Source organism: Camelus bactrianus, chromosome 6, assembly GCF_048773025.1.
Source record: "Camelus bactrianus isolate YW-2024 breed Bactrian camel chromosome 6, ASM4877302v1, whole genome shotgun sequence".
Taxonomy (NCBI): domain Eukaryota; kingdom Metazoa; phylum Chordata; class Mammalia; order Artiodactyla; family Camelidae; genus Camelus; species Camelus bactrianus.
The window spans coordinates 87,500,197-87,527,423 of record NC_133544.1 but is presented as its reverse complement, the minus strand read 5'-3'; the positions used below and the strand labels follow the sequence as shown (position 1 = coordinate 87,527,423).

The 27,227-nt window shown below is 39.5% G+C and overlaps 1 protein-coding gene across 5 annotated transcripts in view; it reads left to right on the top strand.

Annotated features, from left to right (window-relative positions):
• Nucleotides 1-21,807, top strand: part of RORA (RAR related orphan receptor A) — a 694,742-nt gene extending 672,935 nt beyond the window's left edge. For all 5 annotated transcript variants that reach the window (XM_074366224.1, XM_074366223.1, XM_074366226.1 and 2 more), the window contains 8 exons: nucleotides 1,407-1,548; nucleotides 4,223-4,618; nucleotides 10,060-10,181; nucleotides 11,779-11,911; nucleotides 12,571-12,678; nucleotides 14,576-14,686; nucleotides 15,650-15,762; nucleotides 17,282-21,807. In XM_074366224.1, the coding sequence (XP_074222325.1) occupies nucleotides 1,407-1,548; nucleotides 4,223-4,618; nucleotides 10,060-10,181; nucleotides 11,779-11,911; nucleotides 12,571-12,678; nucleotides 14,576-14,686; nucleotides 15,650-15,762; nucleotides 17,282-17,446 (1,290 nt within the window). In that variant the 3' untranslated portion in view covers nucleotides 17,447-21,807. The remainder of the gene's footprint in view (nucleotides 1-1,406; nucleotides 1,549-4,222; nucleotides 4,619-10,059; nucleotides 10,182-11,778; nucleotides 11,912-12,570; nucleotides 12,679-14,575; nucleotides 14,687-15,649; nucleotides 15,763-17,281) is intronic.
• Nucleotides 21,808-27,227: the final 5,420 nt, after the last annotated feature.

Sequence of the window (27,227 nt, the reverse complement as noted above, 5' to 3'; positions counted from 1 at the left end):
ATTTAGCATCTCTCTAAATTTTTTTCACCTTACAAATAGAGCTGTGATACACATCCATGTAGGTAAATCTTCATACCTTTATCAACATTTCTTTCAAATATATTCCTTAAAGGATACTTACTAGTTCAATGAATAGGCATGTTTTTAAAGATTTTGATAGATTTTGCCAAGTTGGTCTCCAGAATAATCTTCTGGTGAGAGAGTAATTTTACCTCACCCCTCACCACTTGTGTACCCTTGGTTAGGGTCATCCATCTTCACCATTAAAGATTTGAAGATGATAGTATTCTTTTGTACCCTTCATGGCTCTGCTTCATAGAAATGACTCTGATTACCTTTTTTTTTTTTTTAAGGGTACATCTCTAGTTTGCAAAATCACTGAGAGATAAATCAACAATCAAAAGATAACCAGAAACACTGCCCCCCACTTATGTTTGGAAATTAAGAAATGTGCTTCTAAATAACATACGGCTTTTAAAAATCTACTGAAAATTAGAGCAAGTTTTCGATTGAATAATTATGAAAATACGACATAACAAAACTTGTGGTTGCCACTAAAAGGAAACTTGCAGCTTTAAGAAAATTAATCAGCTAGTAAGAATCCAGCTCGAGAAGTTAACAAAAATGAATGAATCCATGAGAGTGAATGAATTAATGAGTGAAATCCTTGAGGTCAGTACTCTTTGTTGTTCGTCCACCTTCTTATTTCCAAAACAGCGCTTAACAAATGAGTGGAACTTGATGAGCAGCAAATCGGATTTGTTAAATCTTAAAGGCCATGATTCTGAACACAAGGTATTTCCAAACTGGCAAGAGTGGGGTATTCCCAGTCTGACTGATCTGCCAGGATGATCCATCCAAGGGTCACTTAACTTCTTGGGGCAGTAGATTTTGACGTGCGGAATGCAAGACACGGAAAGGATGGAGGATTTACATGGTCTGGGTGAGATTACTATAGTGTATCAGGATTGCAGCCTCCTGGGTTACGGTGAGGCTGCATTTTCTTATCTCTGGACATCCCAGAGAAGTGTTTTGTGTTTATTCTAAAAAGTGTTTGGTGATAAAGGTTAAAGGTAAGTGCCTTTGTACCATGCTATCAAGCACACAGCTTTGGGTCCTCAGAAGCCAAGAAGAGGACCCGATCCTGTGCCTTGTACGTGGGCACCCATCTGTTGGAGTTAAAGAAGGTTTTGCATGTGTAAGGGATGGAGGGCTAGGCTCTGGGGATCAATTTTACTCAAGGAAAAAGAAGTGACTTTAATTTTATTAACAGTCTCCTGGATGATTCTGCTGCAAGTTTAATTCTTCGTTAAATATTAATGCCACTCGGTGCTTGGTACCCTGCCTTTAGTATCTTCCGCTCAAACTGACACTAACCTGTTTTATATTTTATAACTGAATCACAGGGCTTTTTCAGGAGAAGTCAGCAAAGCAATGCCACCTACTCCTGTCCTCGTCAGAAGAACTGTTTGATTGATCGAACCAGTAGAAACCGCTGCCAACACTGTCGATTACAGAAATGCCTTGCCGTGGGGATGTCTCGAGATGGTGAGCGCCCACAGCCTGCATTGTACAGTGGCCTGGGGTGGTGAAGGGGCCTTCTGAAGCCTGGACCCAGATCTACCAGAATATGTCCCCTCTGCCCCTCACCCCACTCCCCACCCACCTCCCCTCCCTCCTCTGGTGGCTGTTGGGTCTCACAGCAGTTCCTTCCTCCTCCGTAAACCATCATAGCCAGCTCACTGGCTAAGGTTAGGGGGACGGGGGAGCTTGGAGGAGAAATGTCTATGTGATGAGAACACCTTCAGATTTGTTGATGTTTAAGACATAACAGGTGGATGAATTGCTTGAAGGTAAGCATCACATGAGGGTCTTCATAAATTTACTTCCTAGAAGCCTTTTTCCTGCATAGAAAACCCAACCCAGAGCTAAGGGCTGCATGCCTTACACGAGCAAGCTTATTGGCAGGGAGATGAATTAGCTTTTATGCTAACTAGGTCCAAAGTCAAATATTTGTACATCTAGTATGTGTGAAAATAGTGCACAGCATGGCTCAGTGACAAGTGTTCTTTTCATTGAAAGATGCTATTTTAAGAAACAGAGGCCATCTACCTTTCAGTTGCAAAACATTTCAGGACCTTCCTGGAAAACTGTCTTAAGCTCACTGAATAATCAACGCCAGCTTTCAAGACAATTATTCTTACATAAGGAAACTGGGCAGATAGTACAGTGGGTACATTTTAAGGACTTTTCCTTAATATACCGGCTGCCTGGCTCTCTGAAGAGATCCTTTTGAAGGAACCATCTCTTCCAATGGAGTTTCAGCTTGGGAAAAAATAACTTCAGAATGCTGAGCAGGCATTCTGAAAGTCTGCTTTCCCCATAATCAGATATATTTGGGGTGTGTGGACCCACCCAGGCATGAGTTGTGTGCAGGGTGACCTCTTAGGATGCGTAAGAATGAAAAATGAACTTTTGCCATCAGAAGATGCAAGTCACAAACTTACACTGTGTCCTCAGAAATTCCTGGGATACAAAACCCTGCAGATTTCATCTTCCAGTGGCACTAAACTGACACGATGAGGTGTATCTCTTATGAATCTGTAAGTTAAAAATCACAGGTTGTGTGTGCATTTTCTTAAGACCTGACCCATTCATTTCATTAAGAGAATAGTATGATTACTGTTGTTTATACTAAGAAAAGACTTAAAACACAATTCAGAGTCATAGCAGAACAAGTTTCACCTCTGGGTCTTAATCCGCTTGGGAGTTCTAGAGTATTCTTTCCAAAAAAAAAAAATAAAATAAAGTGCCTTCAGTATGCCTGGTGGCGGTTTTGCATCTAAGTGACGGCATGTATTGTTGCGGGCTCAGAGTGAATTTGAGGCCCTATACAGTTAAAGGCCTGAAATTCACAGCCCCCGTCAGCCTGACTGCTGTCTAACTAACCCACCAAGTTTGTCACCTGAGTCGTGGAAACTGAAAACTGACCAGAATCCAGCTCAGTTGTTTTTTCTGTGTGAAAGGAAAGCACGTTCTCCTTGGCAGGAAAAGAATCCACCAGCTGGCCCAGGTGGTGGGCTCTGGTTTCCAGCTCCACTTGCATCCACCCTGTCTCTTGCCCCCGAAGCTCATAAAATTGTGGTGTAGGTCACACCTACAACCACCCAGTCATGTGTAAAGTTAACCAGAATCAAGGAGGAGAGCTTAGTCCCTCCAGCAGAGGTTTGATCTGCATATACAGAGTCAGGCTGAGAAATTGATGGCTCAGCGCACAAGTTCGGACCAGGAAATCATAGAGTTTTTGTCCTTGGTTATCTGAGTGCTTCAGAATTCATGTGGGATTCTGAATGAACTGGAAAGTCACTCTAGTGGTTGTCCCACTTTAAACGTGGAGCTCCATCGCAAGGAGAAGGGCTGCAAACACAAAATCCCCCTGCAGGGATCTTCCACAACATCTGCCCTTTCCAGCATTCTGATAATCTTTCCACTTGAGGCTAAATGAGAAGAGCAGAAAGGGTCATTTCAAGATGGGCCCATCGCTTCTCGGCCTTTTGGCTAAGATCCAGTGTAAAGATGGACCCAAGGGTTTCACCAGGGACCGGCCGCATGGCCCAGGAGTAGGAGAGGGGGTAGACTCAGAGATGTAATTCCAGAAACTGCAAATGCCTTATTCAGTCTGTTGAGCTTTCTCAACAAAGCCCCAGGTCTGGCTGTCGCATCAGGAAGACCCTCATGTAAGTGTATTGATTAATGAAGTGAATGAAAGTTGAGGTTTGACTGCTTGTGCCTCGACGTACCCCCATGAGGCTGTGAATCCCTGGGCATCGGTCTGAACACTGGGAGGAGAAAGAAGGGTCTCTGCCAGCTGCCTGGGTGGAGAGGGACCCAGCCCAGTAAGTTCCATTTCAGTGGCTCCCACTGAGCGTAGGGTTATGTGACAGCAGGAAAACCTGGGTGGTCATGGCTCCGGGTTTCTTCTAGCAGCCCTGGGTCTATTTCTGAAACGTATCTCGTCTGGGATGTGTCTTTGCTGTTGGAGACGTGGAGCCAGCTCGTGTCGGGTGGGACGGTTTTCACTTCTGGATCCTGTCCTTGTCGTGTGGTTCTGTGGTGTCTGACTGAGATTATCTGAGATTTCAAAGGAACTCCTAAAGCACACCGGGGAGGGTGATGGAGAAAAACATATTGTATACGGTGTCGTTTGGCCTTTTATTTCCAGCTGTAAAATTCGGCCGCATGTCGAAAAAGCAGAGAGACAGCTTGTATGCAGAAGTCCAGAAGCACCGGATGCAGCAGCAGCAGCGCGACCACCAGCAGCAGCCCGGGGAGGCCGAGCCGCTGACTCCCACCTACAACCTCTCGGCCAACGGGCTGACGGAGCTTCACGACGACCTGAGCAACTACATCGACGGGCACACCCCTGAGGGCAGCAAGGCAGACTCTGCTGTCAGCAGCTTCTACCTGGACATACAGCCTTCCCCGGACCAGTCGGGTCTTGATATCAATGGAATCAAACCAGAACCAATATGTGACTATGCACCAGCATCCGGCTTCTTTCCCTACTGTTCCTTCACCAACGGAGAGACCTCCCCAACTGTGTCCATGGCAGAACTAGGTAATGGCTTCCATGTTTTCATTGGGGTGTCCTGCTCTTGCCCTTTGAAGTCAGCAGGATAAGTCTGACTTTCCTCTGATGAGTTACGTTATTAAAATAATGCATCAAGTTGGGTGATTTCACCTTTACCATTTTAGACCCCTTCACAATTCCAACCTGCCTCCTTGCTTCTGACTCTCCACTGCTTCGCATTGTAATACCAGAAGCTCACTGACCTCTCAGCACCAGAGCTGGGACAACATGAACTTAGTGCTTTAAATTCTTTTATTTCTTTAGATTCTTTAAGTTTCCCAGAAAACTGCAGGCTCAGGGAATGGCCCCATTAACTAACTCCATTACATTGGTTATAGTCTGGGTATTGCTTTAATACCCAAGGTCATTATGACAACCCACAAACTCAACCGGGTCCGCAGACATGTTTTTTTGGACCAGTGTCAAGTTTTACAATTTTTGAATCAGTTGCTAAAATTTTACGCCCGGAGAATTCCATCTAAAAGTTCAGATTTTCAGCTTCTTGCGAGAGAGGGGAAAAAAGATCTAGTTACGCTGGAGCAGCATTTGTGAATGCAACAACCAGCTGATACCAGTTAGGTCCTAACACCTTTAAATGGGCGCATCCCACTCTCCCCATTTATATCACTGCCCAGTCCCTGTACACATCCATGGTTTGCCATCCCGATGTCTTCCAGAAATGCTACAGAGAAATTGGCTTCTTTATTTGCCGAAATGTTTTGGTGATGGAAATTAGTGACAAAACTGCTATATTTCATAGAACACTCACCGTGCCAAAAAAAAAAAAAAAAAAGAAAAAACCTGTCATTTCCTTATTCCTGTGGCATTGATGCTTCCTAGGAGAGGTGACCTAGAAATGTTAACACAGACAATGGAAAACTTTTCATTGCAAGGAAGTTGCGTTAACATCCTCTGTTATATTTAATCGATTTTTAAGTGCAGCACTATTATTAGCAAAACTTTGATAAGGACCTTTGCTGTTAGAGAATTTGATCTGCTCCTCCCCATGCTTCCTCACCCGAGGTTAGAATCCTTTGGGACATTTCAATTAGTTGCTGTGGAGATGACTAAGTAAAGACGAGGAGAGAATGAAGACTTCAGTTGGAAAAGAACCAGCAGGTTCTGACTTGAGCACAGACATCCTCAGTTCACAGAAATAACGGTTGTGTTCTTTAGATGGTTTCTCCACCTCTGTACCCCATAAAACATTTTTTAAGTGAAATTTATATTTCCAGTAAAAATCTTTCTCCAAATAGAACAAATTGAATGTTCTTTACGGGTTTTACACAAGCACCTCTTTATGGGTCTAAATTTAAATCCTCAAGAGCAGGGACATTTTAAGCTTGGTGTTTAACCGCTGAACAGCATTAAAGGTGTATCACAGCTCTTTTGATTAACAGAGAAACCTCTGAACTAGAAGCCAAGCTGAGCAGAGGTAGGTTTGATTTTTTTTTTTTTTTTTCTTGAACTAGAACAAAAACCTTCCGTTTTGGTCATGAAATCTTGGTTGGCTGAGCCTTAAGCAGAGCTGTAATAAAAGTAAAATTTTCTGAAATGAATAAGGATTTGATTGAAAGCTGACACGATCCCATGGAAAATGACCTGGCTCACGTTAGGTTTGCTTCTGCTTTATCATCCATACTAGGGAATCCATCCTGTCTGCTTGTCACGTGTTCGTCCCGGAAATAAACCCACACAGCTTGGCCTGAGTGTGGCCCTTGAACATGGCACTTGAGCTAAATGTGCCCTAGTGTCTGAGGGCAGCCAAGAATGGCTCAGCCAACTCCCCCGGCTCCCCCTTCCCCTTAAAATCCATTTCCCACAGCTGTCGCCGAGCCTGGAACCCTCATCCGTTCTCCACGTTCTCCTCAATTAAGGATTTTTCACATATATTGTGGCATTTTCCAGGATGAATAAAATTGACTGTCACTAGGATTTGTCCCAAACCCAAAACTAAAGAAGAATTTATCTGAAAAAAGGAGGTTATAACTGGGATCTTGTTTCCCATCTCATCTACATGTGCAGAACAGTTTGAGGAGCTCAGAGCAGCGTAAAAGTAGCCAAAGGCTTTGCTGCTGCTGCTCCAAAGCTCTTGGAGGGTCCCAGACATTTCCCTTGGGGCTTAAGTCCCTCTCTCTGTTGAGCTAACTTGACTTCATTTTGGGATAAAGTTTGTCATCAGATTATAAACAAATGAAACCAGTTGTGCAATTGGAAAATGAATTATAAACTAACATATTCTAAGTGCCTTCTTTCATCAGGGTATCTGCAATCCATTGCTTTTAGTGGAAATTCATCTGCATTCCTGGCGATGCGATTTTGCCCTTGATGTGTACTTAGCACCTGAATTATGCATTCCAGATAAGCTATGTGGTTTCATTAAAAAAAAAAGTGAAGCTCTTATTACTAAATCAATAACTAAAGCCTTGTACATGAGAGGCAGCTGATATTTTGGGCCAAGCATGAGACAAGAAGTCAGCTTCTGTGGGTTATGGTCCCGGCTTTGCTGTAGGTCGTACAACTGGCATAAACCACGTTACTTCTGTAAGCTGCAGCCTCCCTACCTCGGGAATATGAAGATTAAGAGCACAGACTCCGGACTCCAATTTTGTGTGTTTGAATCACTGGCCACTTGCCAGCTGTGACGCCTTGAAAAGTCACTTAACCTCATTTGGTTTCTTCATCTGTAAAGTAGATAATACTAGTACCTTCCCCCTAGGATGGTTATGAATATTAAGGAAAATACATATGTACATACATATAAACAGAATATATATATATATATCTGGCCCATAATAAGTACTACCTAAATGTTAACTCTTATCATCATTATAATGTTATTATCTGTAAACTGAGGAGAGTTTGGACCAGATGATGTCTAAAGTTCCATCCCGCTGTGAAAATCTATGACTAAATCAGAAGTCAGGCTTTTCCACCTAAAGTAGCCAGACCTTGGCTGTACTGATGAAGCAGTCACGGTTTAGGAGGCAAACTGCCTTGCTGGTCACAAAGTGAGTTACCCACTGAGCTCAGACCAGAAGAAATCAGGTCTCCTAACTCCTAGTTCCAAGGTGTTTCACCATCCCAGACTGTTTATCTGAGAGACCACACTAACTTCTTAGCTTTTCCTCGGCTGACCATACTCTCCTTTGCTGAAATGGAGATTTAAAAATAGCCAAGGGTCTGAAATCTTACACTTGCCAAATCAAGTGTGAATTGGGCTCAAAGGCAGCTAGTGAGAATGCAGCCACTGCCCTCTGCTGGCTCATCTTTGTACATTACATCATTTGTTGTCCTGAAAGCTGGACTCAAATGGGTAGGGATGAGCAGGAACAATTTTAAGGATGGAGTGAAACAAGATGCTGACCGTGTAATCTGGGAAAAAGCCTGATCTGAAAGAGAATACTGTGAGTCTCTTCCCATGCATCCTCTCCTAGTATTCTCCCAGATTCCCTGTGCATGCTTCATCGCATCTTTTTTTTTCATATCTGCAAAAATTGGTTTACTATTTACGCATTTATTTTCTTCTTTCTGATTCCCTGTGACCTTTGTCTTTACTCCCCTGTTCTCTTCACAAGCATCATTGATTCTAAGATGCATAATTGCCTAGCTTCTCCCTCTTTCTCTCAGTTTCTCTCTGTTTCCTTTAAATTCTTTTCTTTTGTTTATGTTTTATTTTGAATCGTATTTACTTATGTTATTTTCATGTCTGTGTGTTGCCTGTTAAGGATGTTAAGGTTTATTGTGTCTCCGTGTCTCTAAGGAGATTCTAGTTTCCAGCCTCATTTAGGTGAACCTGCTCTGTTTTCACACAAACAAATCTGATTCTGTTTGGCGAAAGCACTAGCAAATTTCCACATAAATAGACACTCTTACTGGTGTTGCTAAGTTTGCATTCAGCACCATTGTTTTAAATGCTTTCCCTATTGCATGTTCAGGATCCTGGGAGGGGGATCACATTCAGATATGGTTTTGTATTCTCTGAATCTTGTTAATTCATCTTCAAAATACATCTTTAATTGTCTTTCCCTTCTATAACAATTACTAGAAACCTATTTCAAGCTCTTAGTCCCTCACAGCTAGAATTCAGCAGCCCTCTAATGTGTCCTCCAGCCTCCAGCCTCCAGCCTCACCAACCTCCAGCCCACCAATCACAGAACTGCTTGTTCTCTTTCTCCAGATGCAGTGTTCAGTATGTCATCTCCCCCTTGAGAATCCTGTTAATCAAGTCCAGCTCTCAATCCCAGCATTCAAGATCCTTCAGGATTTGGGCACTTACCTACTCATATTTCTGTTTTGACATCATTACTTTATCACTTCTGCCTGTCTCCTACAAATGCCATGTTTGTTCTTACATCTACCATCCCTCAAATGTGGAACTGGCTCTCTGCCATACAACACTGGCCTCTGCCTGCCAAATCCTCCCCATCCTTCAGGGTCCAATCGAAACTTTCCTCTTCTGCCAGGAAGCATCCCTTAATTCCCTCATCTCTCCTTTCCCTAAAGCACCGATTGCTTTTTATTTTTTTAATTTCTCTTCTGGTATAATTCAGCTTCATGCTGTATTGTCTAATGTCTTGAATTGTCCTTTCAGCATGTCCCTACATGTTCACCGGGTTATATGTTCCTATGGAAACTTATTTGGCATCTGTTTCTTTTAATACCTTCAAACTCCCTACACGCCAGTATAATAAAAACAAATGTTTACATAGCACATGCTGTGTAAACCTCTCTATTCTGAGTGCTCAATTCATTTCATTCTCACAGAAGCCCAATGAAATAGGTACTATTTTCCTCATTTTACAGATGAGGAAACTAAAGCACAGAGAGGTTAGGTGATTTACACAAGATCACACAGCTACTAAGTAGTAGAGTTGAGATTCAAACCCGGGCAGTCTGGCTCCATAGTCCATCTCTTAACCGCAACACTATGTATAATTATGTAGCAGGCTTTCAGTAATGCTTGTTCTGCCATTTGCAGGAAAAACAAAAGATACACATACTTGTCATAAAAGAATACCACTTCTTAGTTTTTCAAGAATAACCCTCCTCCAATCAATGTATATGGCAAAAGTGTCTATAAAATGCCAAGAAGAGGTTGTGTCAGTCCTTTCTCACACCCATCTAGGTCAATATTTGTTCATTCTCAGATAATGGTGTAGAGGCACAGGAGAAGGTCAAAGTCAGGAGGGTCTTGGAAGTCACCAAGCCTTATTGCTCAGTGCTGACTTGACCTGTCCTTCATCCTCATGTTTCAAAATGCAAAATAGTTCCAAATTGCTTCCTTAAATATGTAAAGATAATTAAAACTGCTTCCAGCGTGTTGCTTTATACTTGTTACCTTTCAAATCAAAATTAGGTCGGGAGAACCTGACTGTCCGAAGAAGAACTTGGCTTTTCATGTTTGCTGTCTCCTGTTTTCTCCCTAGAACACCTTGCACAGAATATATCGAAATCACACCTGGAAACGTGCCAATACTTGAGAGAAGAGCTCCAGCAGATAACGTGGCAGACCTTTCTGCAGGAGGAGATTGAGAACTATCAAAACAAGGTAGACTCCGAAGAATTTTACCTAAGAGTGGGACGATGTTGGGAAGGGTGTTCGTGCGGGAGATTTGATCGAGACTACCGACAGACCAAAGAATGGATGCCTTTTGTCAGATATCAGATTTCTGTTTAAAAATCTTTCTTCCAGAGCTGATCACATTCTTGGGGCTTTGTCGTCTCACTAAGATGCCAGTGTGCGAAATTTCAGCAATAGTACACAGACTCTATCGTTCCTATATCTTTGCACGTGTGTTCTATCATTTGTCAGCAGGGGTCTAGATTAAGCAGCTTCCAAAAGCCTAAATGAATTGGGATTTGTCCCGATATCACAGTGGAAGATTTCACTGTCTGGAAGCCAATGTAAAATAATCTTGACCTCATATTTCCAGAGGTTAAAAAGAAGGAGTTTAGAGAGTACATATTAAAAAAACGGTTTGGAAGCTATGATCCTAACTGCAGTCTGAACCTAGCAATATGAGGCTGACAAATAGTTCTGTTACTTGCTTTTTTCTCTAAAACACTCTGATCGGCACATCACCAAAGTGGGAGGGCAGGGCTGGAGAAGGGGGGGTTTAATTATCCATCTGCCTCTAGGAAAAGAAAATGCTGTGATTTTTCTCCCCACTGATAACTAGAAAATCAGGCTTAGGAAGGACCAGAGAGATTATCGACGTTAATCCTCCCCTTCATTTTACGTGTGAGGAAACTAACACCCCTTGGCATATGGCTAGAAAATGAAAGCATCAGGACTAGACCGTGGCTCCTGGCTCCTGACTCCCTGTTCCTTCCACCCATCATATTGGTGGAAACAGTCTTAAACCAAGATTGGGGGAACAGCGGGACGGATCCAGGTTATCCTGTAACTCAGTCGGAGAGGGGGTATGTAAAAGGAATCAAACAGGACAGGCTGGGGAGTAGCAGCGCCTCGCTGTACCTTTGAGACAGCAGGTAGCACCAGCAGGCAAAGTCACAAAGGAAAACAAAAAAGCACTAAGAAGCAACAAGGCGTGTGAAATGGGATTCAGGGTCGGAGATGCTGGGATGTGAATCCCAGCTCCAGTACCCACTAGCTGTGAAACATCTGTGGGCATCTGTGTCCACTGATAGAAGATGCAAAAATGTTCTTGTGGAGATGAAATAAGACAAGGCTGCCCTAAAGCACCTAGCTCATGGCAGGTGCACAGTCAATGTAACTGACCCCCCTTTTCTTCCCTTCTCCCAGTAAAGTGGTGTGAAATTCCCCAAGGCAAAATAATTGCTTAAGAGAAGATTCTACTTTGCTGCTCTCCGTGGCCGAGGGTTAAAGCAGTGGCAGGCGCTGCTTTCCTGATCACGTTTTCACCTTCTGCTGCATATATGCTCATAACATCTTCCCCCTTGTCCCTTTGCCGCCAAAATGGTAAGCAAAGAATTCGAAGAGATGAGGAAGGTCTTGGAAGCAATCATTATAACCTAAATAACTGGCCAACTGTTTGTTTTCAAATCCTCTGGCTTTGGGGGATCCGTTTCCAAAGAAGGAATTTACCAAATAGAAACAGTTAAAACAACCGTGTCAAGAATATGGGTAACGGTGGCTGTTAATGTGTTTCCCTCTTCAACAGCAGCGGGAGGTGATGTGGCAATTGTGTGCCATCAAAATTACAGAAGCGATACAGTATGTGGTGGAGTTTGCCAAACGCATTGATGGATTTATGGAACTGTGTCAGAATGATCAAATTGTGCTTCTCAAAGCAGGTATGTGCTTTGCAAAGTGAATTTGGAGATCTCTTCCTAACCTGCTTTCACCGGCTTGTTAAAGAAATGCTTGGTAAGGAAGGTGTCGGAAACAGTTTTTCTCCGATGATAATAGCTCAGGTTTCTCTTAGCAGAAATGGAGGGGTTTTTGGTTTTTTTTTTTTAAAGGTTTTGAGCTGTTTGCAGGAAATGTTCCCTCCATTTTGCTTCTCCTCTGGGTGAAAAGATTCATTTGAAAGACACCTGCATTCCCCAGTTTTAACCATCACCTGTATTTTGTCTCTACGCTCCAGATTGTCAGGAGGTTCCTAGAAGTTGTTAGGAAGAAGGTTGTTAGGGGAACTCAGAGAGACATCCCTGGGTTTTTCCGTCCGTTTGTTTTAGTAAACAGGAGTCCGTGTTTTCCTAGCAGCTCTGAGACTTTGTGTTATGACAGGACAGACAAGTGCCAAAGAAGTAATTCATAAATCAATCTCTCTTTAGTAACACAGACCTTAGCTTCAGATAAGTCTGCTCAAGAACTCTGCCTTTTTAAATAGAGAGCTAAGGTGACTGAGAGCCCCTTAGCAGAACCCACCTTGCTGACTCAGAAAAGGGGTCCCCACATTCAAAATAAACTCACCAAGACAACAACTGACCTTGCTTCTGTCTCTGTGCAGGCTCTCTGGAGGTGGTGTTTATCAGAATGTGCCGTGCCTTTGACTCTCAGAACAACACCGTGTACTTTGACGGGAAATATGCCAGCCCCGATGTCTTCAAGTCTTTAGGTAAGGAAATCTCTGGGTGCTTTGTCTCTAAATCAGGGCTAGGGGGAAAGACAGGAGTTGGGTGATAGCTCTTATTGAACAAAGTGGAAATCGATTTTATGGACGCCAAAGTTAAAGGATTTTATACCTACATTACCTTATAGTTGATCGCCGTAGAAAGTTCACACAGCTCAAATACCTTTTGTCTGTGTTACATTCAAGAATCTAGAGTTTCACTGTATCTAATTAGCAATTGAAGAAAGTGTGATATATCCTTCTAGTTCCCTTCCAGATTTTAAGAACCAGGTTTGCAGGGAATATATTGTTTAGATAAACTAGAGGATGTGAGTTGATAGATAAAATCAAGCAAAGAGCTGAAAGTCTGCCCTTCCATACTCCTCAAATAACAACCGTTAATGAGCCGTCAGGGAAGGAGAGTATAGCTAAGTGAAACTATGACATATACTTTAAAAATAAATTAGTTTAGATGTCTGTAATTTAAATAAAGTGGGCTCTAGTCATTACGAAGAGTGGGATGGTATCCAAGCTACGTTATTAAGTGATTTTAAAAACAATTAAATGACGGAAGGTATGTATACTTAAGAATAGCCCATTGCCTTTTAACTATATATACATAATGTGAACGTCTGAAGGAATAGTCACCAAACTTAACCAGTTTTGGGGGGGGGAATGAGTTTTTATTTTATGGGACTTTCACGTTCTGTGTTTTCAGTTCTGTAATAGTTATAATGGTTTTCCACCATAATTTGTCATTTGTTATCACTTTTAAGGGTGTTGTACATAAAATAAAGCAAAGAACAACAAAAAAAATGAGTGAATTTATCGTTTTAGTTATATTATATCTGTTAGACTCTGTTGGTCAAGAGTATAGGCTTCAATTCAAAAAGACACACACATTTAAATGTTCATAGCAGCGCTGTCTACAACAGCCAGGACATGGAAGCAGCCTAAATGTCCATTGATAGATGATTGGATAAAGAAGATGTGGTGTATATACACAATGGAAAACTACTCAGCCACAAAAAAGAACGAAACAATGCCATTTGCAGCAGCATACACCTAGAGATTATCATACTAAGTGAAGTAAGTCAGACAGAAAAAGACAAATACCGTATGATATCCCTTACACGTGGAGTCTAGAAAAAAACCACAAATGAACTTATTTACAAAACAGAAATAGACTTACAGACATAGAAAACAAACTTATGGTTACCAAAGTAGAAACAGGGTGGGAAGGGATAAATTTGTTGTTTGGGATTAGCAGATACAAACTACTGTATACAGAATAGATAAACAAGAGGGTCCTACTGTACAGCACAAGGAACTATATTCAATAACTTATAGTAACTTGTAATGAAAAAGAATCTAAGAAAGAATATATGTGTGTGTGTGTGTGTGTGTGTGTGTGTGTATATAAAACTAAATCACTGTTCTGTACACCAGAAACACAACATTATAAATCAACTATTCTTCAATTAAAAAAAAAAAAAGAGTGTGGGCTCTGAAGTCAGGCAGCTAGCTTTGAATCTCAGGTTGTCACTTCCTACCTGTGGAATCGTCGGCATATTACTTTTCTACCCAAGTCTGTTTCCTCGCCTTTAAAATGGGGATAGTAACAATAATACCTCCCTCACAAGGCTGTTGTGAAATAGTAGAGTGTACAAAGAAACCTCTTAGAGTAGCACCTAACATAGTAATCAGACAACAGACATCATTTTCAGTGATGATGGTGGTGGTGATGGTGATGGTGGCAAAACTGACTTTTTCCCGAAGATTTCAAACTATTAAGCTGTAGAAATGTTATTACTTTTCCCTCTGATCTTCACCTTTTCGCCTTCTTCCATATTTTTCTCTTAGGATAATAACCAAAATCCTAAACTGTCTTGAATTTTGGCAGGTTGTGAAGACTTTATTAGCTTTGTATTTGAATTTGGGAAGAGTTTATGTTCTATGCACCTGACTGAAGATGAAATTGCATTATTTTCTGCATTTGTCCTGATGTCAGCAGGTAAGATAACCAAGTAAAATCGTTTTTAAATTGGTCCAGGTAAAGAATTTTTATAAGGCACGTAACTTTCAATGGCTATGGAATATTCAGGGGGCCACCAAGAGAGGCTACCACTCTTATTAAATCTAATTTTAAGTTTTTCAAATAACAGCGCCCCCCACCACCACACACACATACACACACACAAACAAAAGCACATACAACATTTTGAGAAGCCCTCACGGTATTCTGATCAACTCTTAAGAAATGAAAATTGAATGAAGCTCAGTCCACAGTTAACCTCCTAATACCAAGAGAAATAGTGCGTTAGGGTAGGTTTACCCTTCTTAACACCAGTCTCCAAGATAACGTGGTTTTTAAAACATTCTGCTTTTTTCTTAAAATCCATTTGGATGTCATCCACAAGTTGATCTAGGTTTTCAACCAGCACCACCTCTTGGGAATAATCAATTTTTGCAAATTTATTATCTCCTGTTTGGAATTCTTGGACATGAAGACTTCATCTTAAATTAACAACCCTTAAAATCATTTGGCATTCTCTTAACAATTTTGGTTGCCTTGGACTATAAGGCAATGCTCGTATTTTCCAGAAAGGCTCGCAGGACTGATATGAGTATTTGATTCAGAAACTTAACTATTAGAAAGGCTTAAGGGGCCATGGTGATTTCATTTGCCCTCATACGAGCATGACAGATTTAAATGGCTGTCCTTTTGGAAGGGGGCGAACTCTCCCTTACTTTAAATGTCAGTAAAAATGAAAAGGCTTAACACTCAGTTTTATAACTGTCACAGATCAGGTTTCCACTTCTTTAGGAGCAGATTTTGAACGAGGAGTGAAAATGGCCTGTTAGTCCCTAACTCTGCATTGTGGTGTAATGATCTGCACCGAGGAGTCAGGAGGAATTGGGGTTTTCTGACACCATGTTGGCAGAATGCTAAGGGGTGTGGTTTTCTCATGTTTAGATCGCTCATGGCTGCAGGAAAAGGTAAAAATTGAAAAACTGCAACAGAAAATTCAGCTAGCTCTTCAGCACGTCCTACAGAAGAATCACCGAGAAGACGGAATACTAACAAAGGTGAGAGCTGAAGGCTTGCCACTGACACAGCCTGATTATCCCTTGTCACAGTTCCTGCCAGCCGCTCTTAGACGTCATCGACCAGCCCCAAAAGTATCAGTAAGCAACAGGCTCCTGAAAAGAAAGAAATGTCTCCATTTCAAAAAAATGATCTTGGGCCAAAATTCAGGATAAATTCTATGTATTATCATTGGTTATAGTGTCCTGGAATAATAGAGCAATGGCAGCAATATACAGTCTGGAAATCTTTTTTTTAAATATTTTTATTTATTTATTTATTATTGTATTATTTAATTATTTTATTTTGTCAGGGCATAGGAGGGGTGTAATTAGGTTTATTTATTTTTAGAGAAGGTACTGGGGATTGAACCCAGGACCTCATGCGTGCTAAGCATGCTCTCTACCACTAGAGCTATACCCTCCCCTCTAGACAGTCTGGAAATCCTACACCTATTTCATCAAAGATGGGCAGAAAGCATAATTAATGTTCTCCCTTGATACGAACTAGAGAGTTTAGAATTTAAATCTTTGCATTTAGAAGGAGGAGGTTATGAAGGACCAAAGCAATTAACCAAGATAACCATACATTCTAGTATTAGTTCTATTTCCATTAAATTCATTAGTAGTCAACAGTAAATGACTTCTGCATTTTCTTCATCAGTTTCTCATTACTACCCTGTATTCAAAGCATTAGGTTTCGTTTTTGCCAATTGTTATCTTTCACAATGAAAATATAATTAGGATGTCAATTTAAAATATGCTAGGGGAGGGGTCTCTCACCATAGAGAGAACCTAACACATGGACAAGATGGATGCTGTGGTGAAGACGTTTCTTAGAGGGGATTATTCTGTGTTGAGATCATCAGTTTGCACTGTACAGTGCTTTAGACTTTAAAAAGCACTTCTGCAAGCCATGTTATTATCCTCCACCCGTAAATGGTCAATGCTGGGACTTCCACCAGACTTCCTGACTTTTTTTTTTTTTTTTCAATCATGGCCTTTTACTCAGACCCGGAATTGGTTTGTTACAGGCAGAGCTCCTTCTCAAGAAAAAAACTTTTTATCATTGGAGTTGACTAGCACTCGTTTTGCATAAAATATGCAGGGGATGCTGTCATCTCTGGTTGCAGTGACTTCAGCTACCCACGGGGCCCCCTTGCGCTCATCTCTGTCACATCTCTCCTTTCTCCCAAGGGGTAGAGGGCGGGGTTCAGGATGGTAGGGCAGAAAGCATGTTGGAATAGGAGGAGAAGATGAGAGACTTGGGTTCTTTTGCTTATGAACATCTTTTCAAGTTACTCAATTATTTGCCTTCAAAATCATGTTTAATATATACCTAGTTTTCTGTGATGTGCCTACATCATCATTAATTTTTACCTTCCTTCTATTACTGGACGTTTAAGTTGCTTCAAGTGTGTTTCACCCTGATAAACAATGTTGGAAAGGTCGTCTAGATTCCCCGATGTTTGCTTCTCACGTCTCTTCTGTCCTGACCACCTGTCCTTTCTTCCACTTGCAGTTAATATGCAAGGTGTCTACGTTAAGAGCCTTATGTGGACGACACACAGAAAAGCTAATGGCGTTTAAAGCAATATACCCAGACATTGTGCGACTTCACTTTCCTCCATTATACAAGGAGTTGTTCACTTCAGAATTTGAGCCAGCCATGCAGATCGATGGGTAAATGTATCAGCTAAGCACTTCTAGAATGTCTGAAGTACAAACAATGAAAAGCAAACCCACCAACAAACAAATTAACCGAGACACTTTACATGGCCCTGCACAGACCTGGAGCGCCAACACATTGCACATCCTTTGGTGATCGGGGTCAGGCAAAGGAGGGGAAACAATGAAAACAAATAAAAGTTGAACTTGTTTTTCTCATGCATATGATTTCCATTATGCCTACAGATATGGACCCTTTTTCTGTCTCGACTTCTTGATCGTTGACCTCTGTTTACAACAGAAGGCGGGTACTAAAGTTGGAGGATGTCTTTTTCTCGTAGCTCACTGCCCACAGACTTTCTACAGAGTCACCAGTCTGTCCTAACAGCAGAGAGTCCAGCACTAATCGGTGACTGGCGTGCATAGCGGAGGTGGCAGCATAACTTTGCACAACTTGCTCTTTGTCTCATGAAGGAAGTTTTTATTTTTTTCACCGATTATTGCCAGTCAGCAGGATGGCACGAAAAGGGTCCATAGCACTAGCAACAAATAGCATTATAATATATTACAGGGTAAATGGGCATGAAGACTATATATAGCTAAAAGAGATATTGTTTATATATTGTTTTAATTAATATAAAATGTAGTTACTGGTGTAGCTTTTCCTGTTGAATTGATAAGGCACTTTCATTTTGCACCTTTTTTCTTTAAATTAAATGCTAGTAGCGTGTTCACTGTTGTGTCGCATGTGCACCAGAAACACAAGTTTAACTGAGAAGGCTTGGAAGGTACGTCGGGAGGTTTTTATGCTGCTGTTTACACAATGACTTTTAAAGGACTGGCTGGTCATATCTAGAAATCACGCTGTTGGATATTTTTTTTTTTTTTAAGATGTGAATTTGGACTTAGAGCTCTCCCTAAATTGTACTTTGCTTTTTGGGAAGTTTAGGGATAGATGTGTTTACGCTTCATACAAAGTTGAAGGATGGATCGGTGCCGGGGATTTACGCCCTCACGCACATTATTTTTTTTAAAGCTTTTTAAAATGCCGCCTCGTGGTGGCCGGGGAGGAGAGGCTCATTTTGCACCATTCAGTAGTTACACAGGCTCAGTCTCAACTTGGAATTCTTATGCTTTGAGATCAGATTAGTAACCAGAATATTTATCGGAATCTAGCTTTTCTTAGAAGAAAGACCCAAAGATTATGTCAGGAGCAAGTGCACACTCCCCACATGAAGGCATGAAGCATTTACTTGTGAATGTTCATGTTCTTGGTATAATCCAGAAACCCTGAGAGTTCATCTCAGAGCGGACTATTGCTAGACTGACCGCCTCTCGATGGGATAATTCTGGAATACCGCTCTCCATATTTCACGGCCAGTGGAGAGGGAGACAATGGAGGCCTATGATGGTGAACCAGTTTCTCTTATTTAAATATCAGATATTTTAACCTTTAAAGTGAAGTTGATGCAAGCTGCAAACATTTACTTTTATATTTATCTTCACTAGAAAACTGTGGACTGTAATTTATTTTATTAAATATTTAGAAGATTGTTTGGCATTTGTGTTCAGGTAAGAAATATCGAGTTTTTTTTGTTTAGTTTCGTGGGTTTAGTTTTTTTTTTAAACAATTCCCAGTGGGGAAATGGAGAAGAAACAGTCTGATAGACAAGTGTGCATATTTTAAAAATAAGTGACCTTCAGGAACGTAGGCATTTCGATGATGGTTTTAGTCACCCTTGGGGTGGGATTCAAACTTCTGGTCTGACATCAAAGACCATGTTTGTACAGAAAAGAGACCACCTTCCCGTAGAGGTGGGAGTTTGCAAGCAGCCCTTTACAGGGAAGGAAGTGTCTCCTCTCCCGCCAGGGTCCCTCCTGAATCTTCCCGCAGGAATTCAACTCCTGACACTGTACTGGGTCCCCAAGTGCAGGCGTCCCAGAGCCCTCGCTCTGCGTTTAACTCCACTGACTTTCTGAATTGTTTCCTGAGGGCCTTGGGAAAGGGGAAGGGAGTGTTCACACAGAAATGTGTATGAAGCCTAAATAACATCTAAAAAAAATTTTTTTTCAAAAATATAGTAAGAGTTTAACCAGAAATAGAAGACGAGAGTAATATTTACTTAAACTTCTTACAAGCGTGTAAAACTTTATGTGAGTGTTTATATAGAGAGGTAGCTATCAGCATATAGTATTTATATTTGGGCAAGAAGGGTTGAATCAGATTTTTAATTTAAATAAGCGTAGTTCCTATAAAGATCAATAGTATTTATACTCTGCAAAGAGTACCAAGCTTAGTTCAGTTATTTATTTCTCCATTTTTTTACCCCTGTTGTTTCTCCTTTGTGGGGAAAATGGTGTGTTTCTATTTTGGTTTTCTTTTGTTTTTTGTTTTTGTTTGTCATTCTGACTCACTAAATTGGGGGATGGTTTTATTAAAGTATATTAACTTCTTTTTAACCAAAGCTTTCTGAATATGACCAGCCTCAGGTGCTAGCTAGCGCATTAAAGAGCAACTAAACCTAATTCCAGTGTCCACTTGTGAAATGATGAGTACTGATTGAACTTCTCTAAGGGTGAGAGAGAACGCAATGTTGATCTTAAATTTTCCCAGAAAGGATTTTGCATGTACCCAATGCAAAAAAAAAAAAAAAAAAAAGATGCTCTAATCTCAGTAATAGTCACACCATGGTGACGTTGCTTTTGGAGTAAACCAAGATACGTTGACATGATGCTGCTACTGGGTCTTCCGGAAAGAAAAACAGGGTGTGGACTTTGAGAGCAAAGTACATCGACAGTGTAGGGACAGAATAATAGAGGCGGGCTTGGTGAAACGTGGGAACAACTGGCATTTGGAACGAGGTTGGGATCTGAAGTTAAACAATTTCGGTTGAAAAAATTATGAAGTACAGAAAAGGATGTGAAAACCTTTGTATTTTTATTTTCTTATTATAGAAACACCTCTGTGATGACACAAACTACTTGGCGATACAGAACAATTGTTCTTAATAGTTCTTATAATTAAAATTGCCTAAACTTAGATGTCCGATAGGCTTTTAAAGACTGGAATCACATCATTGTTATTCCGGCTACTATAATGCCTTTTATACAAATTTTTTTACATAGGGTAAATAAGGCTTTTATATAAAGCCTGCATACCTTCAGTTACAATGGTATCCAGATGGTTGCATTATATTGTGAAGAACCTGGCCTTGGTCACAATGAAAACAAAAGTGCAGAAGAAAGTGCTTTTGGGGACAGTTTGCAAATTGTGGTAAAGATCTGGATTTTTTTTTTTTTTAAATGTTCAGCATCCTAATTTGCGTTAAAGCTATGGATTTTTATTTTTTCAGTCTTCAGCATCCTAATTCACCCTTTCTAACTTAAGGAAAACATTACTTAAGACACTGCTTCTAAGTTTGGTTGTTCTTTATAGTGTGGATACTCAGATCTCTGAGCGTATGGGGGTGGGCTGAGGGTCAGGTGAGGAGGGAGTGTGCGTGCGTGTGTGTGGTTTTCGTGCGTATGATGGTGTGTGTGTGTGTCGGACCGCTTCTAGGCTACTAAGTGTCAATGGAAAAGAAAATGTATTCAAAATACTTAAATCAAGACTAGAAGATGGGGAAAAAAAGATTTATTCTATACAAAGCCTTGTCTGGACCACTTTAGAGAGACTTCTATTTTTTTAACCCTTCTATAAATATTTGATGGCACTTGAAATATTCCTGCAATAAAATGTGATTTGTGTAAAGAAAAAAAAAACAGATTTTGTAATGTGAAACAAAGAAAGAAAGTAATGTAATTTTCTAAAAAAAAAAATACAAACAAACAAACTTTGTATTATTTTCTTGATGGAATTTGTCTATCTGTCTTTGGAAAACTTTTTATTTCATTGAATGTGCCATAGTCGAAGTACGTGTTTTTCGTTTTAGACTAAAGGAATCGCTGTTTGTGTTCCGACATTCCAAAATGCAAAGCACCCTAGTAGAATCTTTGATGAAAAGGTTTAAGTAGGATGTAAGCTTCTCTCCTTGTTGCTTTTTTGCACATGTCCTTCATTCCTCTCTAGTGCAATATGTACATAGAGCACTTGCGGGTGTACCTTGATCCCTCAGGGAAAAATACATATTTGTACAGTTTTGGGGTTTTTTTTGGTTTGTTTTTTGTTTGATTTTGTTGGGGTTTTTTTTTTTCGTTTTGTTTTGTTTTGGTTGGTTTTCCTTTTGTTTTTGGCTAAGGAATGTCGATTGAATCACTTGTTATTGTTGAGGGGCAGCCAGATAATAATCCTAAAGCCACTGTTTCCAACATTGATTGTTTAAATCATGTGTCCTTCCAGTGCTATGAAGATTAATAATAATAAAAAGTTATTTTCTGACAGTTCTTTGTGCTGATTGGTGAAAAAAAAAGGGGAAATAAGCACCTTATGATTGACTTACTGTGAATGACAATCCATCTTGAGATCAACACTAGAAGCCCTATCATTTTGGAGTTGGGGTTAAGAGTCAGAAACAATGTGCTCAGGGATCTTCTAAAACTCTTAAAAACAGGGTGGCCAGTACTACTGGGACAAAATTGTGTTTTTTATTGTTAATAATAATGATAATACTATCCCTCCAAGGCACAAATGAACTGTGTAGAGCTGCGTGTGTGTAGTGTGTGTATAAACTATTCACTATTGTCTCGTTTTGTTCAGTTCAAAATGTATATGTTCTTCAGTCTTGTGTGCTTAAAAACACTGAGTAACTTCCAAAGCAGTACAAGGCAATGCCAGCATGTTCAAAAGATAAACTAATAGGTAATATACCAACAGAGACTTCAAAGTACAGTCCTGCATACTCCACTTACTATTTCTCTACTAATTAAAATATTCATGATAAATATACTTACAGCATTATATATTAAAAACTACTTCAAATTCTACATAACATGGATAAAAATTTTAAAAGCCAGTAATGAGATGAGAGCCCTGCCCATCAGTGAAATGAGAGAGGGAAAAGGTGAAACTTTTCTTTTCCCCAAATACCAGCAAATAATTCCTTTTTTCACAATGTTCTCCTCTAGAAACAAACCAAAAAACTCCCTTTATTTCACACAATTCTTCTACATTTGTAGTTTTTATCTGTTGAATTAATGTTTAAAGACATGCAGGACTCACATGAGCCAGCCTTTAGGGTTATATTTTACATTTTTTGAAATATTTTGAAAGTACTATTTCCATATATTACTTTCTGTCAGTGAATCTCAGTTGGCTTTGATTCTTCCACACCTGGAATACACATTCAGAAGAAGCTTTACAGTTTTCTTACTACCACTGAAGAGCATAATCTGGAATAACTTTCCATGTCGTTTAGCTAAAAAAGTAAACCTTTACCTTATTGTTTTTGACAATAAAGACTATGGAAAATGACCAAAATCTCTCTCTCACTCTCCCCACACATGTATATGCATACACACACGGAGGTTGTTGACATGTTTACCTATTGTAACATTTGTTGCCACTTCTTTCTTATAAAGATATGACAGCAGAAGCCCACAGAAGCAACTTTATATTATGGATCAGACAGTATGCCCAGAAATTCAAGGGCAGCAGTGAATCATCTCTTGCCAAGAGTCTATGATACAGGTCTTCATTGCATTCTCAAAACACCAGTATTATTAAAGAGGTTCCACCAAATATGATTAAAGAGACCTTCCTTTTATTGTTTATTCTTAAGAAATTAGAAGGCTGGCAAGCAATGGCTTTACAAAGCAGCTGGTTTCACTTCTGGGTCTGTTTGCTTGTTTGGATAAGTAAGATCACTTTTGTCTGGCTCTCAGAACAATTTCTGAAATAATCCAGAAGCCTGGCTTCATACCAAGGAAACATCGTAAATGGGGGAGACTCCATGTTGAACCAGACCCTCAGAACTTAGAGCAATAAACACATTCAGTCATTTTATTTATTTATTTATAAATGAATGACAGAACATTCAATCCAAATAGGAACCATGTTTTTTTCAGCGATGCAACTTGACATGGAGTCTTGTGTTAAGAAAATCAACATGAGGTTTTAAGTAGATGCCTAGAAAATCTGTGTTGGCTGTTTAGTCTATTTGCCACCTTAGCAATATCACTCATCTTTTTCTTTTTTCCTTCTGAGAACTGATGAAAGATGGCTTGCTATTAGCTTTGACGTGCTGCACGTGCCATTACGTTGTTCTCCAAGAGCAATTCAATTCTCTCCCATGTTCGTGTGCGATTCCTTTCTAACTCATTATTACTTTGATGTGGATGAATACTATTTCTAGGAACTTGGTTATCATTGAACAGATTGCATATGTAAATGCAGATAATTCTTGAGCAATATAGTGAATATGATTTCACACAAAAAAAAAATAAAATCCGTATGTACTGTACACATCTTCCTGAATCCAAAATTCTCTTCTTATCTACGGTGGTTTGAAATTTCATATACAACAGTGGTAAATCTTTAAACATTAGGACATTAGCTGGCTGCTTCTTTAAATGTTCCTGTATTGTCCGCCTGCTCCTTTTGTGGAGATGTGTTTTTGTATTGGATGTTTGGGCCAATGGGAGGCTTCAAGCTACAACATATTTTCCCAGTTTAAATATATTTAACATATGACAAACCCCAGACAAGGCTTTTAATATGTATAAAGAACTGCAGTGTTAGGTGGTTTATTTGCAAACCGTTTTCAATGTTGTCCATTTTTATGGCACCTTTAACAATATTCTTGTTTCCAAAGTACAAAAAAAAAAAAATAGGTTAAATAATCTAGCCATAACTGAATGTCAAGCAATAAAACAAATGACTTTTGTGCATAGACTTAAAAAAATACAAATTTTAGACATCTGCATGTAAATGCAATCTCTTGTTTACTGCTTTCTTCAACTTGAGCAATTGATTCCTTATTTACTATTAACTTAAGAACTTGTAATGGCCTGTAAACATTTTCTCTCTTACTCTTCTTTCAAATTTACCTTCGTCCCTGCTTTTGAGTCATAATATTTAATGTTGTTCTGCACATCTCTATACAGTTAACTTTTTGGCTTTCATTCTGTATAGATAAGAAAATGTTATATTATAAACAGCCTACTCAGTGCAAATATTTATCTGTTTATCAAATCCACAATATGCTGTATAATACTGGTTTTACTATATAATCTATTTTAGACATAGCTGTTTAGAACTAGAGTGTGCTATTTTTGTGTTTTTCTGATGTGTGGTGCTAGATAAGTTACTTTTGTGAACAACAAAAAAAAAAACCCTTTTATTCCTAGACAATACCACCTTTGGGTCTTGTTAATTTCACTGAGTATAACTATATATTTGTATATATATACATATATATATATCTACCTGTGCCCAACTGGCAGCTGTATCAGAGTGCTGGATTTGGGACATGCTTTTCTCTTTAAATACATAATATCATTATATAAATTATTCTAGAGTGTATTTAATTAGGATAAAATTACTTCCTTAGTATGGATATTTGACATCTATAGGGTGAATTTGTTTATAAATATGGATCTATGAAAACTTATTAGCATTTACTTTATGTTTGCTACTTGGCTTTATACCGTATCTCCTGAGCTGAGAAATAATTTGCCAGGCCTTCAAGCTCCTAAAGAAACACTCTAGTTTAACGGAGTGGTTATTTTTTTCTTACTAAGGAATTATATTATTGGCACCTGACAGAGTTGTGTACTTAGCTCCTATTATAGACAATAGGTACTTGTTTAAAATCTCCTTGGTGGCTTGATGGCAGAATAAACCTTTCCCCTCCTACCTGAGCCATGAGAAATGTAGAGACGTCCGCTGTCATGGTGGAACGTGGGCCATAAGCAAATTTGACAAGGGATGTTCTGTGTGAATATAACCTCAACCAGTTCCATGAACTGAGTGAAGGACTTTCCTTTTTAAAGTCATTTAATAATGAGCTTAGTTAAACTCTTTCCCCTGTTCTCCCGAGACCTATCGGCATTGTAAAGTCAAAGTGTATCAAATATCTAACTAAGGACGTAGTTAACCTTATTAAATATTGGTTAGAATTGTTCTGTACTATTACTGAATTTGTAAGATCTTTAGCAAAGATTTTTGAGCAATTTATAAATATAGAGCAAATGTTTCTGTTTACTGCACTTTTTGTAATTGAAGGTGATAAATTCTCAAGCCATGGTTATTGGCTTCCATGCACTGAATATTTGCCCACAATTCTAGACATTTTCCATTTTTATGGAAGAGTTGCTGTTACCTTAATTATAAATGCAATCATGTGGTTAATGAGAGCTAATGCTAATAGTTAAACTTTTAAAGTGAATTGGCTACCGTTTAGGGAGACATCTCCTTTAATACAAATCACATCATTCCTTATTGCTTCGCTTAGAAAGGGATTGAAATCTTTTTTTTAGCACCATTTAGTATCCTTAGCTTCCTGAGGATGGTGATTATATCTCTTTGTGTCTGCACAATGGCCAGCACATGTCAGCATTTGGTAATTGTTAAATGACATCAAGTGTGCCCCAATTCAAACTGTTTTCCTGGGTTGTTTTGGTAAATTTACAAAGTATGCCAAGCCTTATGGTTAATGTTTTCTTCTAAAACTGAGTATGAAAGCCACATTTTAAAAGACCACATGAAATGCTGATTCTAATTGTGTGTAGGTCTTGAGGATTAAGCACACAAATTTCACAAAACTCTGTGAGTAACAAACTCAGCCTTCTGTAAATATACATGCCAGTTTGGAAACGGTAATACTGTACCTATGAATATATGCTGTCTGTTTTGTGTACAGTATGTAAAAACTCCTTTTCTGCCACACTAAAAAAATGCAAGCCATTTATGGGAATCCTAAAAATAGTATTGTACTAAAACTTTGCTAATGATCTTTATTAGAGATCATCCAACTTTTCACTTACATTGGGTTTTCTTTTCAATTCACTCTTACAGTAGTCTGCTTATTTCCAGCTGTTTGTTATTTTATTGAGTCCTGAATTTAAAAAAAAAATATTTTGATTCATTTTGTAAATACAAGCTGTAAAAAAAAAAAGAGAGATTTAATGTTGTCTTTTAAATACTCCGATTTTCATTCTAATATGAATGTTGTTATATTGTACTTAGAAACTGTACCTTTAATATTACATTACCTTTATTAAAAGTGCATTGAACACATCAATTTTAGATGTGCTTTATGTACTGTTATCCTATAATAAAATTTCAGCTTCTAATGGAACACTTGCCTTGTTTTCCTTCTTTTTTCTTGGTTCTCAAGTTGCATTGCACAGCGTTTTCTAGCTTACATCTTGTCTCCAGAGAACCTTGCTACTCAAAGTGTGGTCCACGGACCAGTAGCACTGGCATCACCTGCGACGGTGACCTTGTTAGAAATGCACAAATCCCAGGCACCACCCCAGACCTACTAAATCAGAATGTGCATTTTTACAGGATCCCCCAGGTGACTGGTCTGGATATCAAGGTTTGAGAAGCATGGGTCTGTAGTGTAGTACTTAAAAAAAAAAAAAATCATTCATTTCTATTTTGCAGGAGAAAAAAAACCTATACAAGGATCAAGCCACCCTCTGATCAGGAAAGGCAAAGAAAGAAATTTTAATTGGCGAAGTAACGTCTGTTGATTGGTAGTAGCTGCCAGCAATGCAGAATTGAGAATTCTGAGGCTGTCTCCTGACTCAAAGGAGAAGGGTGCTCTGACCAACCATCGGGGATATCTGCCCTGAGGGTAGGAGGGGAGAAATCCCAAACGCACACTATGTCATCTTTGCTTAAGAAATCATTACAG